At 42.9% G+C, this 14,785-nt stretch overlaps 1 protein-coding gene across 1 annotated transcript; it reads right to left on the bottom strand.

Moving 5' to 3' along the window:
• Nucleotides 1-19: 19 nt before the first annotated feature.
• SPP1 (secreted phosphoprotein 1) lies at nt 20-4,559 on the bottom strand. The gene is made up of 7 exons (XM_059845619.1): nt 4,422-4,559; nt 3,085-3,151; nt 2,935-2,985; nt 1,939-2,043; nt 1,750-1,794; nt 1,229-1,483; nt 20-785 (listed from the first exon to the last, which is right to left on the bottom strand). The coding sequence occupies exons 2-7, from the start codon at nt 3,136-3,138 to the stop codon at nt 282-284; spliced, it is 1,014 nt and encodes a 337-aa protein (XP_059701602.1). The 5' UTR covers nt 3,139-3,151; nt 4,422-4,559; the 3' UTR covers nt 20-281.
• Between the last annotated feature and the right edge of the window lie 10,226 nt (nt 4,560-14,785).

Here is a 14,785-nt window from a genome sequence, read left to right as displayed (position 1 = left end):
CAGTGAATAGTAATGCAGGTACAAGGGTTTGAGGTTTTATTTTAAGTCCCATTACAGCAAAACACCGCCCGGCAGCGCAGAGAGCAGCGTGCCCGAGGGGGGACGCTCGCCCGCCGTGTCCCACAGCTTCCGCCGGCACAGCCCCAGGGGCCATGGACCGTCCCGAACTCCAAAAGTCACCACGCAAACTACATTAACAAACAGTTCCCCAAAATGAAGCTACTCCCTGCTTCCCTTAGGTAGGGATTGGAAAAGAAGGGAAACGTTATTTTTATCTCCTTTTAAAGGATGACTTCGTTATTTTCGATGCTGTGACGATCTTGAGAATCCTCGGCATTTTCAAGGGTTTGGCTGATGATATCGTCAGAGAGCTCAGCTGACAAGCGGTCCCGGCTCTCCCTACTTTCCACGCTCGGGTGGCTGTCCCCTCTCTCCCTGCTTTCCACGCTCGGGTGGCTGTCCCCTCTCTCCCTGCTTTCCACACTTGAGAGGCTGTCCCCTCTCTCCCTGCTTTCCACACTTGAGAGGCTGTCCCCTCTAATACCAGAATCGCTACTGTCGCCTTCTGCCTCGTGACTGTCGGGCCTGCTGTCGTTTTCCAAGCTCCGGTCATGCGGGTCGCTGTCCTGCTCGGTACTGTCCCGCCCGTGGCTCTGGTCAGACCATACCACGCTGCTGGGGTGCTTCCTCAGGGACCTGCGGGAAGCAGAATCCTCCCGGGAGACAGAGTGCTGGCTGTCTGCATCCATGTCGCTCTCATCTTCCTGAGTCGCATCATAGATGAGCTGTGTTAAGAGAGCAGAATAAGAGTCATTGTCACTCCTGAGGAACTGTTTCATCAAGTACTGCACTAACGCAGGCTGCTCGGACTGCGGGGACGCTCAAAGCCTGCATTATGAACCTCTGCCTGGAGATACTCTGGTGTTTTCACATTATGAGAAACTCTCATTTCCTCCTGGCCTCAGATTTCATGCGTGCAAGTAAATCGTGACTGTGCAAACTGCAGTTTTGCACAGCTTGCAGCAGCAAGCTGCAGTCCTGCCCCAGTGCATTGGCAGTCATCGAGACCCCTGATCTGTGGTATCCAGAGAAAGGAAATGCATTCCTTCACTTATGCCTACTTTCTCTGTACCAGTTTTCAAAACCAACTCCTATAAAATGCCATGTCCATTTTCAAGTTCACTCCCCATTTCCAAGAGCATGGGCACCTCTGATCAGTGCTATTCACCTTTTTGGTAGCTTTGTGGAGTTTGATAGACTTCAACAGTGCAGCTTTTGCCCTCATCCTGTAGGCCACACTGTCACCTCTGCCAGCATTATCTCCCTGGGTGAAAGGGAAAGTGGGGAATGGTTTGGTTACTGGAATGTCTGTGGGGAAAATCGTGACAGCCTCTTCAGATTCATCCGTGTCATTGGAATCATTGTCGTCATCGTCATCATCATCCACATCTTCATGGCTCTTGCTTGACACATCAGGAAAGTGCTGGAAAACATTTATTACACATCAGGCAAATGAACATGGATGTGAGAGGTGCAGACTGGTACCTGTCCTATTGGCCCAGGGCATAGGCACTGTTGAGGAGCTACGTGCAGGCACTGCACTGAGTTCGCCTCCCCCTGCCTGGAACTTTGTTTTATTTCGGGAGAGATGTTACTGCAAGAACCACACTTGAGTGAGGAAAATGAGAGCTGCTCCACGCTGGCTGCCCTACAGCACTCAACGGACATGCTGTCTTTCAAAACACTTACCAATTGTTCTGGGACATCCACACTTTCTTCTGAAGAGTAAAGGGTCTGAAAGCAACAAAAAGCTCAATGTTAGTACACAAAGGCACATACAGTCGAGCTGATCAGCATGTTGACTAAGCACTTAATCATAACTTGCAGATCTTGGCATGGAAAGATGCTCTGCTTTCTCTTCTAGTTAGGTGTCTGTACCTGCTGAGATGATGCCAGGTCACTCTGAGGGTGCTGCTGACTCTCCCGAGACTGAGAATTCACATAGTCATTGTGATATCTGTGCAAGTGATGGCCCCTGGAGTCCTTCAAGAGAAAAAAAAAAGGAGGAGTTAATCCTCAAAGATTCAGGAAAAACTGCTGCATCCCAACCTGTGCTTTCAGGCAGATGTGGCATCTGCAGTCCTTCTGTATGGGATGTGTCCTCAGCTGTTCATTGGAGTAGGAAGACGACTCAGAACAAGCCATCATCCCAGATGAACATTTTATCCATAAGACAGATAGATGTGCCTCTCTCACTGGCAGAGCCTGGGCAAATTCAGATCAGCTTCTCTGGCTTGTTTTTATTGAGTAGGATTTGAAGTTATATCTAACAGTCTTTGCTTCTGCTAATTCTTAGGCCTTTTCTGGAGAGTGATTTATCTCCCACCTCATGAAGACTCTAAACTAAATGCAGTAGTTGGTTCTCAGAGCCAAGAATTGATTCTACAAGGGTAACAGCTAGCAATAGGGAATGAATTAAAGAGCTATATAACAAGACTAAATGCAGTTCACTTACATCACTCAAAAAATAAAATAGGGTATTGTATTAAGGTGCTCCTCCAACACCAAGTATTGTCATCTGATCCGCACTAATGAATATGGGTTATATTAATTTTGCCATAGTGCAGTCCCCTTCTCTTTTTAATTAACAGCTAATACATTTTTCATTAAGAAAAAAAGATTTCCAGTGCTGGTCTGGAGATAGAACTAATGAAAGTCCACAATCAAGACACATGACACAGGAAAAAGTCTGTGGACATCAGTGGCTCTCTGCTTTGAAACTAGCTCATAACAGCCAGGTAAGGACATGTTCTGCAAGCATCTGCAATCATAGAAGAAGTACCAGAAAATGTGTTTTGGAGGAAAAGAAATAAACAAACAAAAATCAAAAAGTACTAATCAAAGAAAATTAACAGAAAGACAAAATGACCTTACATATTTTTCTTTGGAGCTGGCAGAAATGGCATGCTGCTTGGATTGAATCACCTTGAGAGGAGAAAAGAGAAAAAACATTTATCAATGTTTCTCGCTGATGTGCAAAGGAAATAATGCGACTGCTGGGGATAGTGTTTGTGATTTACTCACTGGCCATACAGCTGTGATGCTGATAAGGCATAAACACAGAACTGTCTCCTTCATTGTGATATTTTACCTAGAAAATATTTTGGAATAGTAAGTCAATAAAGTAAAATGCCACAAAAGTGCTATAGGCTTTTCCTTTATCTTTGTATACTTAACTATGCCAAGACCAGGTCCCTGCTATGGATTCAACTTGCCGTTGCTAATTATATTTCTTCTATCCTCCATCACCACCTCCCACCCACCTCGTAATGATTTAGCAACTCAAAAAGCTACAAGAATTTTGAAACTGAATGCTAAAAAGAGCTGAGCAGCGGTGAGAAAAACCACACTGAAAAGGTGAACTGACTCCTGTTGTCTATTGACTTGCATAGGCAAAGGAAAAGTTCTGTGAAAAACTGTTATAAATACCAGCTTTGGTTTATAAGGTCTTCATTCACTTAACACAACTGTTTTGAAAAAGAGGCAGGTTAAGGTGAGCAATTTGTATTGTCTTGTCAGCTATTTTGAAACTAGGTTTTGGAGTTATTAACTTGAGTTACTGAGAAAAGTCAGTTTACATGAACATAAACTGCTTTTATTGATAGACCTACATTTCCCCATCCAGAAGTTAGAACAAAATAACCTGTGTTTCCAAACAAGAGATTGGGTGAAATAGCTGCTCCCATAGCTGCTCTAGCAATTTAATAAATAACTGATTCCTGCTGAAATTAGGAGAGCGGCAGTAAACTTCAGTACTTACTGACCAGTTCCCAGAATAAGGAACATCCCTGAGAATTTAAATTTTCTGATGAACAAGAGTCATTCAAAATTTCAGTAAATCACAGCAGGAAAGAGAGCTGCTTGGGACATTTCAAATGTATTAGTAAGGCTGGCCCTGAGACAGGACACTCTAATAGAGGTATTGCAATTTCAAGTTTCACAGAGAAGTGTGTCCCGTTCACTGTCCCATCCACTCAGGATTGTGCAGCACAAACAGTGAGCCTGCCAGGAGAAACAAGGACACTGCCAGGCAGTGATTACATGAGGAAGAAAGCTTTCTGTGTTCAAGCACCAGCTCTGAGTGCATGATTCAGTGCATGATCTAGTGCATGATTCAGTGGCAGGGTTTTCACTAAGCTTCTCCCAACACCTATCAGTACACAAATTTAAAATTGTGATTATGTGTATTACCTGGCATTGCTAAAGCAACCTTGCTCCTATAAAAGCACACCTTTTCCCACAGAGAAATATCAAACATCCTTGCCCAGTGAAGCAGTTTTCAAAGATCTGCTCAGAGTTTCCTAGGCTAAAGCTGCAGATGGATTGGGACATGTCAGGTAAAAAAAAAAAAAAAAAAATACCTTTTCTGGTGCTGAAGGAGTCAGCCACACCAAGAGCACTCTTAATGATCCCAGCAGCAGCTCCAGACAGTTGGCTCCCAGCAGCTCTGGTTTTCTCCCCTCGTCCCCTGCTGCCTGACACCTCTGAGCTCCGGGAATTTAAACTCTGTCCCAAGCACAGCCACCAATCTCCATGTGGTGGAAAAAGATGAGGTCATGAGGCTCCTGGCCACTTGTCCTGCCCATGTTCTCCTACACTTCCTCTTTGGCTTTGTGGCTTTTGAAGCAAGCAAAAAACATTCTAAGGGTAAAACATTACTTATGAGCAAGATCATTAACCAGCAGGTCTGTTGAATGCACAGTGTTTTTTTGGTATCGTGTAGGAGGGTTTCAGGGCATGCCTGTTCTACTTCTGCAGAAAGCCCAGCTTTCCAGAAATCTTTTGTACCCTGTTCTGTAGGGGGTAAGAGTATCTAATGGGGGTAGGAATATCTAATGTGTGCTGGAAGAAATAAATCTGAACATAAAATTCACCAAAGAGGTGTTAATGTTTCCACCAAATTGTAGACTTGCTCTCCAGGGCATGCATGGCACTGCAGGAATTGCAAAGATATTGCAGAATATGGCCTTTTGCATTTTTTGGTCTACCTAGATTAAAAAAAAAAATAAAAATTAGTAGTACTAGTTGTGTCAGTAGGCATTCTGCATCCAGCAACTTGTTTGTAAAGGTGGACAAGAGCTCTTCTTAAGAAGATTGGTGCATCTTTATGAGGAATTATGAGGAATTCTTACTCCTTTTCTGTTCATTTGTATTCCTTCTGGCTCCTTTCTCAGGTGGAATGGTCAAGTCATCTGCTACAGCTGTCTCATGCACCAAATCCATTTCAGAACCCTTTTCAGGGACCAGTTGCCAGATATTTTTCAATTAAAAAAAAAAAAAAAAGGAAGGAAAAAAAAGCACAGATATAGCTCCAGCATGAGGAGTGCCATGATTGGCATGGGGAAGAAAAGAACATCATGGGATGAAATTCTGTGCCTGCTATGGAGCAGTGCATCAGCCCTGCTGTTGGGTGACAAATTTATTGTGGCCTCCCTTGGATGTCCATAACTTTGGACTGATTCTGCATCAGCTGGGATGTGCTGGAGGAGTCACAGGCACTCTTCCATGGGGTGTTTCTTTAAAAGAACAATGAGGAGTCATTCAAACACAGGAAAACATTCCAAACAGCCCTCTTAGAAGGCAGAAGATTTGTAGCTTTTTCAAGGTGGTTATCTTGCTTCTCATTTGTGACACCCCACTGATGTTTGCTATATCTTTAGCCAAGCAGACAAGAGAGACCTGTTTGTAGCACCTCCTGTTACCAGTTATCCTGTGCTTACTGACACTTCTGGGGCATGTTTAAAGACATCAGGAGTAACATACCCATGCTTAGCTCAGCACCTCCCCGTTATATCATCATACAGACTTAGCTGATTATATTTTTGAGTTGAGATCAGCAACAGCTGGAAGTTCAACTTCGTGTACTTAAGAGAGTGTTCTAATATCCCAGTGGGAGAACTGAATAAAAACATATCAATAGTATATCATTAGTATTTCTGACTGGAAGGATCCATTTGAGCGAGGACTATCCTAGCTTTTATTTTTGAAGCTATATGACCGTTGTCATATCATAACTCAGGACAGACTTTTCAACCAAAAAATCCTTCAGCAACTAGGATTCCAGCATCAAGATCTTATGCAGATTTAGACAGATCTACCATCTCCCATTGCATCTGCAGCTCAGTGCTGCTGAAAACCAGTTTGCTGAAGGCTTTGAATACAGATACAGGACTCCAGCTGGAAGTGGGTGCTCTTTGGAAGTGTTGATTTGAGCATCAGGCGGTAGCAAATACTTAGTTACTAGGACGGCTTCAAAAGGCCACTGCTGTTGACTCCAGGGAACCCCAAACCAGGCCCTTAGGTAGCCAAGTACATTTCATCCCAAACACCAGTCCTGACCATCAGCAAAAAACAACTTTGATCTGACAGAGCAAAAATGGAGACAGAATGAAGCCAGTGGCTCACACCACAGCATGTGGGACTGGGTGTGCTGTGTCCTGCTCTCTTGTCCACACCCTGGATTAAATTTTAAGCCTGAAAAACCTACTTTCCCTACAAGCCTATCATCAAGAGACACAGAACTGAAAAATAACAGTATGCTTAAAGATCCTCTAGAGCTTCTGTCAGGCCAAAACCAACACTTGCAATCTGCATAATGGCGTATTACTGTGTATCAGACCATCAGGAAAATACATATTATGTAAACATAATATGTTTACATAATATGTTTCACAAGTTCAGCAGCAGTTATCAGTTGTTCTGATGGAGCCATAAGAAACAGAGTCTTCCTGCAATTTGTTACAGACATTCCTGTACAGGTCGGTTATTACTGTGGCGCCTCAAGGCAAATGTTTTGCAAGAACCTGGAACCCTTGTCTCCCAGCAGAGTCTCTGTGTGACTCCCAGGGAGCTGTTTCTGGCAAACAACTGGTATTTCCAGTGTGCTGGGAGATGACAGTGTTTTTAAGTATGTTGCCAAACATACTATACAATCCACTATATGGTAGATTTTGTAAGAGCTAAGGAGCAGCAGGGATGTTTTGCAGTAATCCAGAAGCAGGATGAGAAGCCATGGCTATTACTAAATGTCTTCATTTTATGCAAGATTAGCCTGTACAGAGCTGTAGTAAATTTAGCACTTGTCTCATGCCTATCATTATGTGGTTATTCCTCCTGTAAATCGTCTAGCTGAGAAATCCTTTGCCTTGGTAGGATTTGTGCTTCTTTTTGTCTCAAAGATAAGGAGGAAGCAGGACAGGAAGCAGGGAGCTTTCACCATTTTCACTTCCCACATTAAAATCCTTAGTTCTGGAGAGAAATCTTGTCTATGGGTTGCACAGTAGAAGCAGCTTGCTTAAATTTGTACAGGTGGGAGGGTATTTGATTCTGGTTTTCAAGAGCTGTCAGGGTCTGTGCAGAGCATGGACTCTAACAATAATTTGTTGCATGTAGGTGGTAGGTGACATTTTCTACTTGTCTGTCCTGTCAAACAAAGCTTTTGACCACAATTCCTTCCATCCTGGGCTATATTGGTAACATGTGGTTAGGCTGTCATTTTGTGTTGTCAAGAAGCTGTATCAGTGCCTCCCTGTGCAACCTCCAACACCTACCTAAAATCCTGAGCTAGGACATCAGTGTGGCTTGGATTTTCCAAGCCAGCCCAGCAATACCTCTGGCTAGCTTGGAAAATCCCAGCCTCCCTCACCTATAGTGATCAGTCAGCTTTCAGGACAGCTGGCTTTTGTTGAATTTTGTTCATCAAAAAACAAGTCTGGAGGTGAACATGAAGAAAGACTAGATGGCAAAGACTAAGGCTGGAAGAGAGAGGCTATTTTCTTTGGTAGCATTAAGAATGCTATCAAATACTGTTTTGCAAATAGAATATCTCCAAGAAAAGAGGACTTAGTAAAGACAGGTTTCTGTGAAAGACAGATGAAAAGCAATATTGCTACTATAAAATGCTCTTTGGAAACTCAGTGTATCAACCAATATACCTCCCAAAGCCATTAAATTTTCTTAATTAAACCTTCAAAGTGAGGAAAAGCTTACATACAGCAGTGGGTAGACTTAAAACAAAGCCTTCTGCCTCTTAAATAGACTACATAGACTACCACTGTGTTTGTGTCTGGGCCCAGGAGAATATTTGGTATGCAGAAGAGATATGGGTGTCAGATCTGTTTGATTAAGAAATTAAAACAGAGATTTTCTCCTTACATGTGTGAGCAGGGCACCCCGATAACACATGCTTTGCAGCACAGCTGTATATCTCTTCTTTTGTACCACTTGGAGCAATTAAAGAAATCACTTTCCCCGAGTCAGCCCTAACAGTTCCTTGAGGAGTTGCAGAACTAGGCACAACACTGACCTAGAGTAAGTGATAAATTGGGACAGACTTTCTGAGAAACAACCCCAAATAGGCTGACAGCATACTAGAAAGTGCCAGTATCTGATAGATTGCAGGTTTTTGGTCTGTCCTTATCTCCTTCTACTCAAAGAGAGCCCACTCATTTGTCTCTGGCTTCTGGGACTAGTGTCTATCTATTCCCATTGTCAAATGGCTTTTTAGGAACAGCTTTGGAAAGTGAAGAAAAAAATTAATATTTGAGAAACTGCCATGCAGCTGTGTCTCACAAATATGGAGGTTAGCCAACCTCAGTCAGATCCCAGCTTTCAGAGAGGCAAGTGGATTCTCCTGCAATAAATATAGTCAAGCTGTCTAGGACTTGCTAAAATGGAGTGTCACAGCCAAGTAGAAAAAAATTTCCAGATTTTTTTTCCCCGTAAACTTAATGTATTTTAATACTCAAGTCCATGTAGCAGCAGGAATTAAACCAGCACAGAAGCATTTTGCTATTTTCAGGTCATCAGAGTTACCAGTATGAAGAGCTAAACACCAGCTTTTCAGTGCTGGGTTTGTGGCTGTGCTTCAGCTCTGAATTGACAGGAGAAGAAATGCATTTGTTTCAACTGGAAACTAACAAACACAATAATAGTCTGAAGTACTCATAGAAACAAGAATGACCAGGGAAAGACTTTATGTCTTCCATGTTTTCATAACTGTACCATTTCTTTATGTATGTAACCCTCAAAAAGCAAATTTTTGAGAACGGGAGGATGAGAGTTTCTCATCTCAGTGGGAGCTGAGCTCAGTCTGAAGCCTGAGCACTGCTGCAGAGATAACGCTCCAGGATGAAGGAAAGCATGTGAGGTATGTGTGCTTAAATCCCATATATGCTCGTAAAACAGAACCCATCAGATTGCCAGCTCAGGGCTCACAGTTTGAGTGCTGAGGGGAATTTGATAGTAGGAAACAGCTTTACAGAAGATTGCTTCTCAGACAAGTATTGGAAAGACTTTGTGACAAGTTGTTTCCCTCTCTCCGCCTTGCTCAGTTCCCTGTTTCTGATCCTACTGCAAAATTTTTTCCTCCTACTGAGAAAGGACCCTAATGGAAAAATATGATTATGCAGGATGGATATGGAAAGAACAGCATCCTCTCTCTCTGCATTGTGAAACTTGGAAAGTCACAAGATGCCTGTTCTCCCCAGTGCTGGGAGTTTTGGCAGGTCACAAGAGGAAGGATTCTGCGCACCATACCCCTGCAGTTGTATCTCCATGAAGCTCTGCTGGCAAAACCCTTTGCTGCAAGAAACAGAGTGGATCACAGCACAGCTGGACAGAGAAGAGGTAGAGAGGGAGATGATGGGCCAACTCTTCCATATGCTGCTCTGTGCGTAACTGAGATGAGCATGACGGAGTCCTGACTGCATCCCGGGAATCCTTATCACATGGCAGCCTTGATTTTTCATTCCACATTTACCATGTTAAGCTCATGTCATGTTTCCATACACAGCCGCACAAGGATCACAGCACACGGAGCTGAGTCCAAAAAAGCTTGCTACCAACCTTTCGCAGGACACACTTTCTGAGTGGCTCCTGGAAGAGGCCAGTGCAAAACAGATAATTTGGAGAGGTGCCAGGTGTTGCACAACCCAGGATTCCACCCTGTATATCTGCGGTTATCTGTACACAAGGCATCTTTTCTGCAGAAAGTCTGGAGCGTGTGCTGTTTGCATGTTGTGATCCTGTCAATAAACCTGACCTCAGATACAGGCTTGGCTACATATTAGAAACTTGTCAGATTTCATATGGCTTCAGCTTCTGCTGTGAGTAGTTTTCTTAACTCTCAGCCCAGGGCCACTGTGGTCTGAGGTGGGACGGGTGCAGAACTAAGTCAGTGTGAAAGCAAACATGTCCTAGGCACTGCGCCCCAGGGTGTGGGGGCCCTGTGGTGGAGTGGGAGGAAAAACCCATCTGTGGGCCTGGTGAAGGGAAATTAAAGAGTTGGGGACTGGGTTTAGGGAGGAAGTTGTTTGGCCAAGAAGCTGATTTGATTTTGTGGGGGAACCAAAAATAAGTAGCCGAGGTCAAGGCCTCTCCCGTCTCATCTGAATCACGGAGAGATTCCCTGCAGCTTGCTCAAGCCTGGAGATGATAAGGTTATTTTCCCACAAAGCCTATGCAGGCAGGAGCTCTGCAGGAACTATCTTCTCCACTGCAGCAATGAATCATTTTGGCTCTGGCTTGGAAGGCCAGAACATGTCCTGCATGTCAGTACACTTCTTTTAATTAGTATTGGTGGGGCCACCACCTCTTGTACAACAAGCAATAAAAGTGCCAATAGAGAACATCACTCAGACCCAGCAATTTCTCCTTGTGTTCTGCATACTACATTTTTTAAAACTTGAAAGGGTTTTTAAGGAAATGTGAAGTAATAACTCATACCTGACAGGTATTACCATCAGCAAATCAAAGGGGATGTTTTCTTAAATGTGTAATTTTTCAAGAAAATAGGATGAATTGATTGACTGAATAGTTCAGATACAAGTGTCTGAGACTGAATAGTTCAGATACAAATGTCTGGGGAAAAGGTTTCTTTTCATTAAGCACAGAAGTACAAACACATTTGGCAAATTCCTGCTCTCCTTCCTTGCTTACCAGCTCTCTTTGGAAGGGAGCTGCTATTTTGGAAATACACAGTTGAGAGATAATCACATCCAGATTTAGGAAATAACATTTGCACATAATTCATACTGGCTACCTAGACAAAATGTGTTGTATTGCACTAAATAGTTTATTTAGTTTTTGTTGTTGCACTGGTGATGGGCAAAATGTTGGTAAAAATGTTAGTTGAGTGTGTGTGTAGCTATAAATTTGGCAGAATAAATGGCAAACTGTGGTTGGCATATGGAGGCAAAGCAGGATGCAAACTGCAGCTATACATTAACTAGAGGAAAGAGAAGCCTAAGAAACTGAGTTAAGCAGCAGGATCTGAATCAAAAAATAAGAAGGGGCAGCTGACTGGGCAACTTACTTTTCAGGAGGATATGCAGCATCAGAGCTCTTTGCGTTAGGAAGAATATTACCAGTCAATAAATAACGCTGCTATTTTTCTCACTGAGTCTTGTTTGTCACAAAGAAGTCAAATGACTTCTCCTCACCCATGGAAAATGTGAACACAGTGGATGACAGGGACAGGCAATTTTGGGAAGAAACATCAATTCTGTGTGGAGAAACTTGATCTGCTGCACCCAAAATAACTGCTGTTGAAACACAGACTACATCTCGTCTTAGCAACTGATTAGGCAAAAGGAGGAAGTTCAACTGCTGTTTGCAGCTGAGTTGGTCTCACCTCAGACAGCAGGGCAGCAACAGGGCTGTGACACATGGGCTGGGCCAGGCTGAAGAATAGAGATCTCAGGGTGCAGGTTGTAAGCAGATAACTCTGTGCCCTCTGCAGAGCTGAAAATCATTTTTTATGCACCTAGCTCCTGAAGGGAGCCCTATAGGAACTCTGGTACCTGTACCTTCATTGGCACCAATGCAGTCACATCCCACAGGAGTTTGCCACATCGCTTACACACCCTACCTGTGCTCTACCCTAAAAGTGCAGGCAAGGGCATATTACACAGCTACATTATCCAGGCTCCCTAAACCCTGCCACTGAAAAATCAACAGCAAAGGAGAGTGCTGGATCACAGAAACTACCAGTGTGATTATTCCTAGTCTTCTGATTCAGGCTTAAGTAAAGAGAGAAGGAGGAAGGCTTAATTTCAACAGATGTTCATGATCATGGAGGTCCCTTTTCCTCTCCTCCAGGCAAAGAAGCCAGGCTGGTATACTAAATTTGTATATATACCTTCCGATACCTACTGGAATTTGTATATATACCTTCCAATCTTTCATGTCAGCAGATTAATTCATCCTACCTATTTTTTTAGGTAGCCCCTGTCCTGAGAGAGAGAGAGCAGTGTGACAGTCCCATTGGACATAGATTTTTACAAGAGGAAAGGCAGGACCAAGTCTCAGAGCAAGAGCAATAGAAGATGGATTGTCCAGGGAATATTATCCATCCATCTTTTGGGCAGTGCCAGCAGTGTCATTGCTGGGGTGTAACACTGCTGCTTCACAGACAAGTTACAAGGCACCCTCAGTGGCTTGTTTGGGGTCTTAAGATGGTAGGAATAATATAGATTTTCCAATACTAATTAAAAAATGGTATCATCTAAATAATTAGAAATGTAAACTACCTCAACAAGATTTTTTTAAAGTAGCCTTTCATTTAGCTTCATGTCTACCATACCTGCCCTTCCCACACTGATGTTATAGCATGTGACTTTGATAATTTTCAACAAAAATAACATTAAGTATGCCTCTGGTCTTGCAAAGCTGCCATATAGGCACAAGCTTTCTGTTAGAGATCAAATAGTTATCAGGTCCTATTATTGAGTAGACTATTAAATATGCTGTTTTTAAAGGCAGGCCACTCTAAATCTTGATGTAAAAATAATTTGCTCATTTTGTTTATCATCTCATGGCTTGCTACTGTTAACAATTGAGATGAGGCATAGATGCCTAAGAGATACTAAAAGCTCACTCTGAACTCCAATTGTACTAGCATTTCTCTTAACACATTGATTTCCCATCTTTATCACCACGGATATCAAGGAAAAATACGGAGGCAAAATAAAAACAAACAAACAAACAAACAAACAAATAAACAAACCCAGCCAAGTAATTGCATTCATTGGCTGTAGGATTTAAATATCTTTGTCCACCAGGAAGTCTTCTCCATAGACTCCAGTGAAGAGCAGCTCTGTTTGCACATACACAGATTACAAATTGGAGGCAGAGAAAGAGAAAGGCTCTTTTAATTACGTGGGCTACACAGATGCTGCAAATTGAAGCTTTAACAAGCAGGGCTGCTCCCCTTTCACAAAGATAAGGCCTACTGACAAATTAGCCTGTCTGCTTCTTCCCTGCTTAGCAATTAAAGGGGGCATAGGCAAGCCTATAGTCTCCCTTGTTCCATATTCAAACAGCTGCAGGAGCTGTCCAGGTGTCTAGGTCAGTATCCAGGAGATCTTTCCTGGAAAACCAACAACTCTCCCAGGCCTGAACTGGTAATACAGGAAGACTAGAAAAGTCAATTACCACAGTGTACATACGATACAAATTAGGGGATGAGTATCTGCGGATTTTAAAAGTTTAAATAGGCCATCTTTTACTCTGACCCCCCTGTGCACATCAGACTAAAGGACAAACTTCGCATACTACTGAGCTTATGAGCTTACATTTGCCCAAATGTAGTTATTCCTCCTGCACTGGTGTTGTTCTGTTGTTAAAGCTACTCTCCATACAATCTCATGTTGATGAGCACTAGCTATACCACCCAGTTGTAACTCCAAGAATTAAATTACGCACAGGCCTTCGGATTTCTCCTTGTTTTTTGCGGCCAGAGAAGAGATTAGATTATTCTGGCCATTTACACAATTCAGCCACATATAAACACAGCAGGCTGGCTCACAATTAACAGTCCTATTCCAGCCCCTGGTATTCACAAGTTATATTCTGATTTTAACCAAGATAAGCCTGATGGCAAAGCTGGTGAGGCTTTGCCAGCATCCTTATGCTCACAGCTGGGAAAGCCTTCCCAGAGCACTGGCTTCTCACCTTACTCTAGTTTCAGATTTTACTGCCCAAGAAGTCTGTTTCACTGTATGGCAAATCTATCTGTGACTACTAGGGAAATAGGAGCTTCCCCAGCTCCCTTAGGCTACATACACGCCTCCTGAGATCTCCTGGCTTTTTGGAAAAAATATATCTTCTCCCAGTGATCAACTCAGAAAAACAGCAAGGTGTCAAAGTACGTGAACCACTGATGCAAAACGAATTAGAAACACATGGGTATCAAAAATATTTAGAAATTACAATATTTCTCCACATCTTTCTTAATTTAATACAATGTACTCTCATTGCTCTTCCTTCTGCAAAAGCTTTTCTCGACTTCCTAAGAGCACCTTGTCATCATGCAGGGCCTGCGCCCAGCAGGAGCAATTCTTGTGCAGGTTTTCCTGCTCTTACCCTCCAGAAAATCTTGTCAATGGTACAGGCCCTACTCTAATAAGCAGCAAGGTGGAAATTGGGCTCTCCAATGAAAACAGCTATTGGTTTATTTGTTTGGGTTTTTATTTCAACATAGTAATCTCCCTACAGACCTTCTAGGAAAGCACAAGAGGAATGTTTCTTCTGCGAAATGTAATTTAGATAGTTTTCTTCCTGTTGCAAAGTATAATTGCAAATATAAACTGACACACAAGAATGGGGTTATTTTGGGTGATGGTTTTGTGCAGCAAAATACTGTGGTGAGTTTGGTTTGTCAAAGAGAAGACAGGGCAGATGTCTCTTTCCCTTCCTGTTTAAGCCAGTGCTAGAGGAAGGGCTG

The sequence above is a fragment of the Haemorhous mexicanus genome, chromosome 4 (assembly GCF_027477595.1).
Source record: "Haemorhous mexicanus isolate bHaeMex1 chromosome 4, bHaeMex1.pri, whole genome shotgun sequence".
Lineage (NCBI taxonomy): Eukaryota > Metazoa > Chordata > Aves > Passeriformes > Fringillidae > Haemorhous > Haemorhous mexicanus.
Note: the sequence above shows the minus strand (reverse complement) of the source record. Positions and strands in the feature narration are given on the sequence as shown.

What these genes read in the sequence shown, in the direction of transcription:
- SPP1 (XM_059845619.1), bottom strand. Translation starts at nt 3,138, where the DNA reads ATGAAGGAGACAGTTCTGTGTTTATGCCTTATCAGCATCACAGCTGTA. An exon ending in ACCTGGCATCATCTCAGCAG is followed by an intron (nt 1,795 to 1,938) that starts GTACAGACACCT and finishes TGTTGCTTTCAG; the next exon opens with ACCCTTTACTCTTCAGAAGA. An exon ending in TGGATGTCCCAGAACAATTG is followed by an intron (nt 1,484 to 1,749) that starts GTAAGTGTTTTG and finishes AATGTTTTCCAG; the next exon opens with CACTTTCCTGATGTGTCAAG.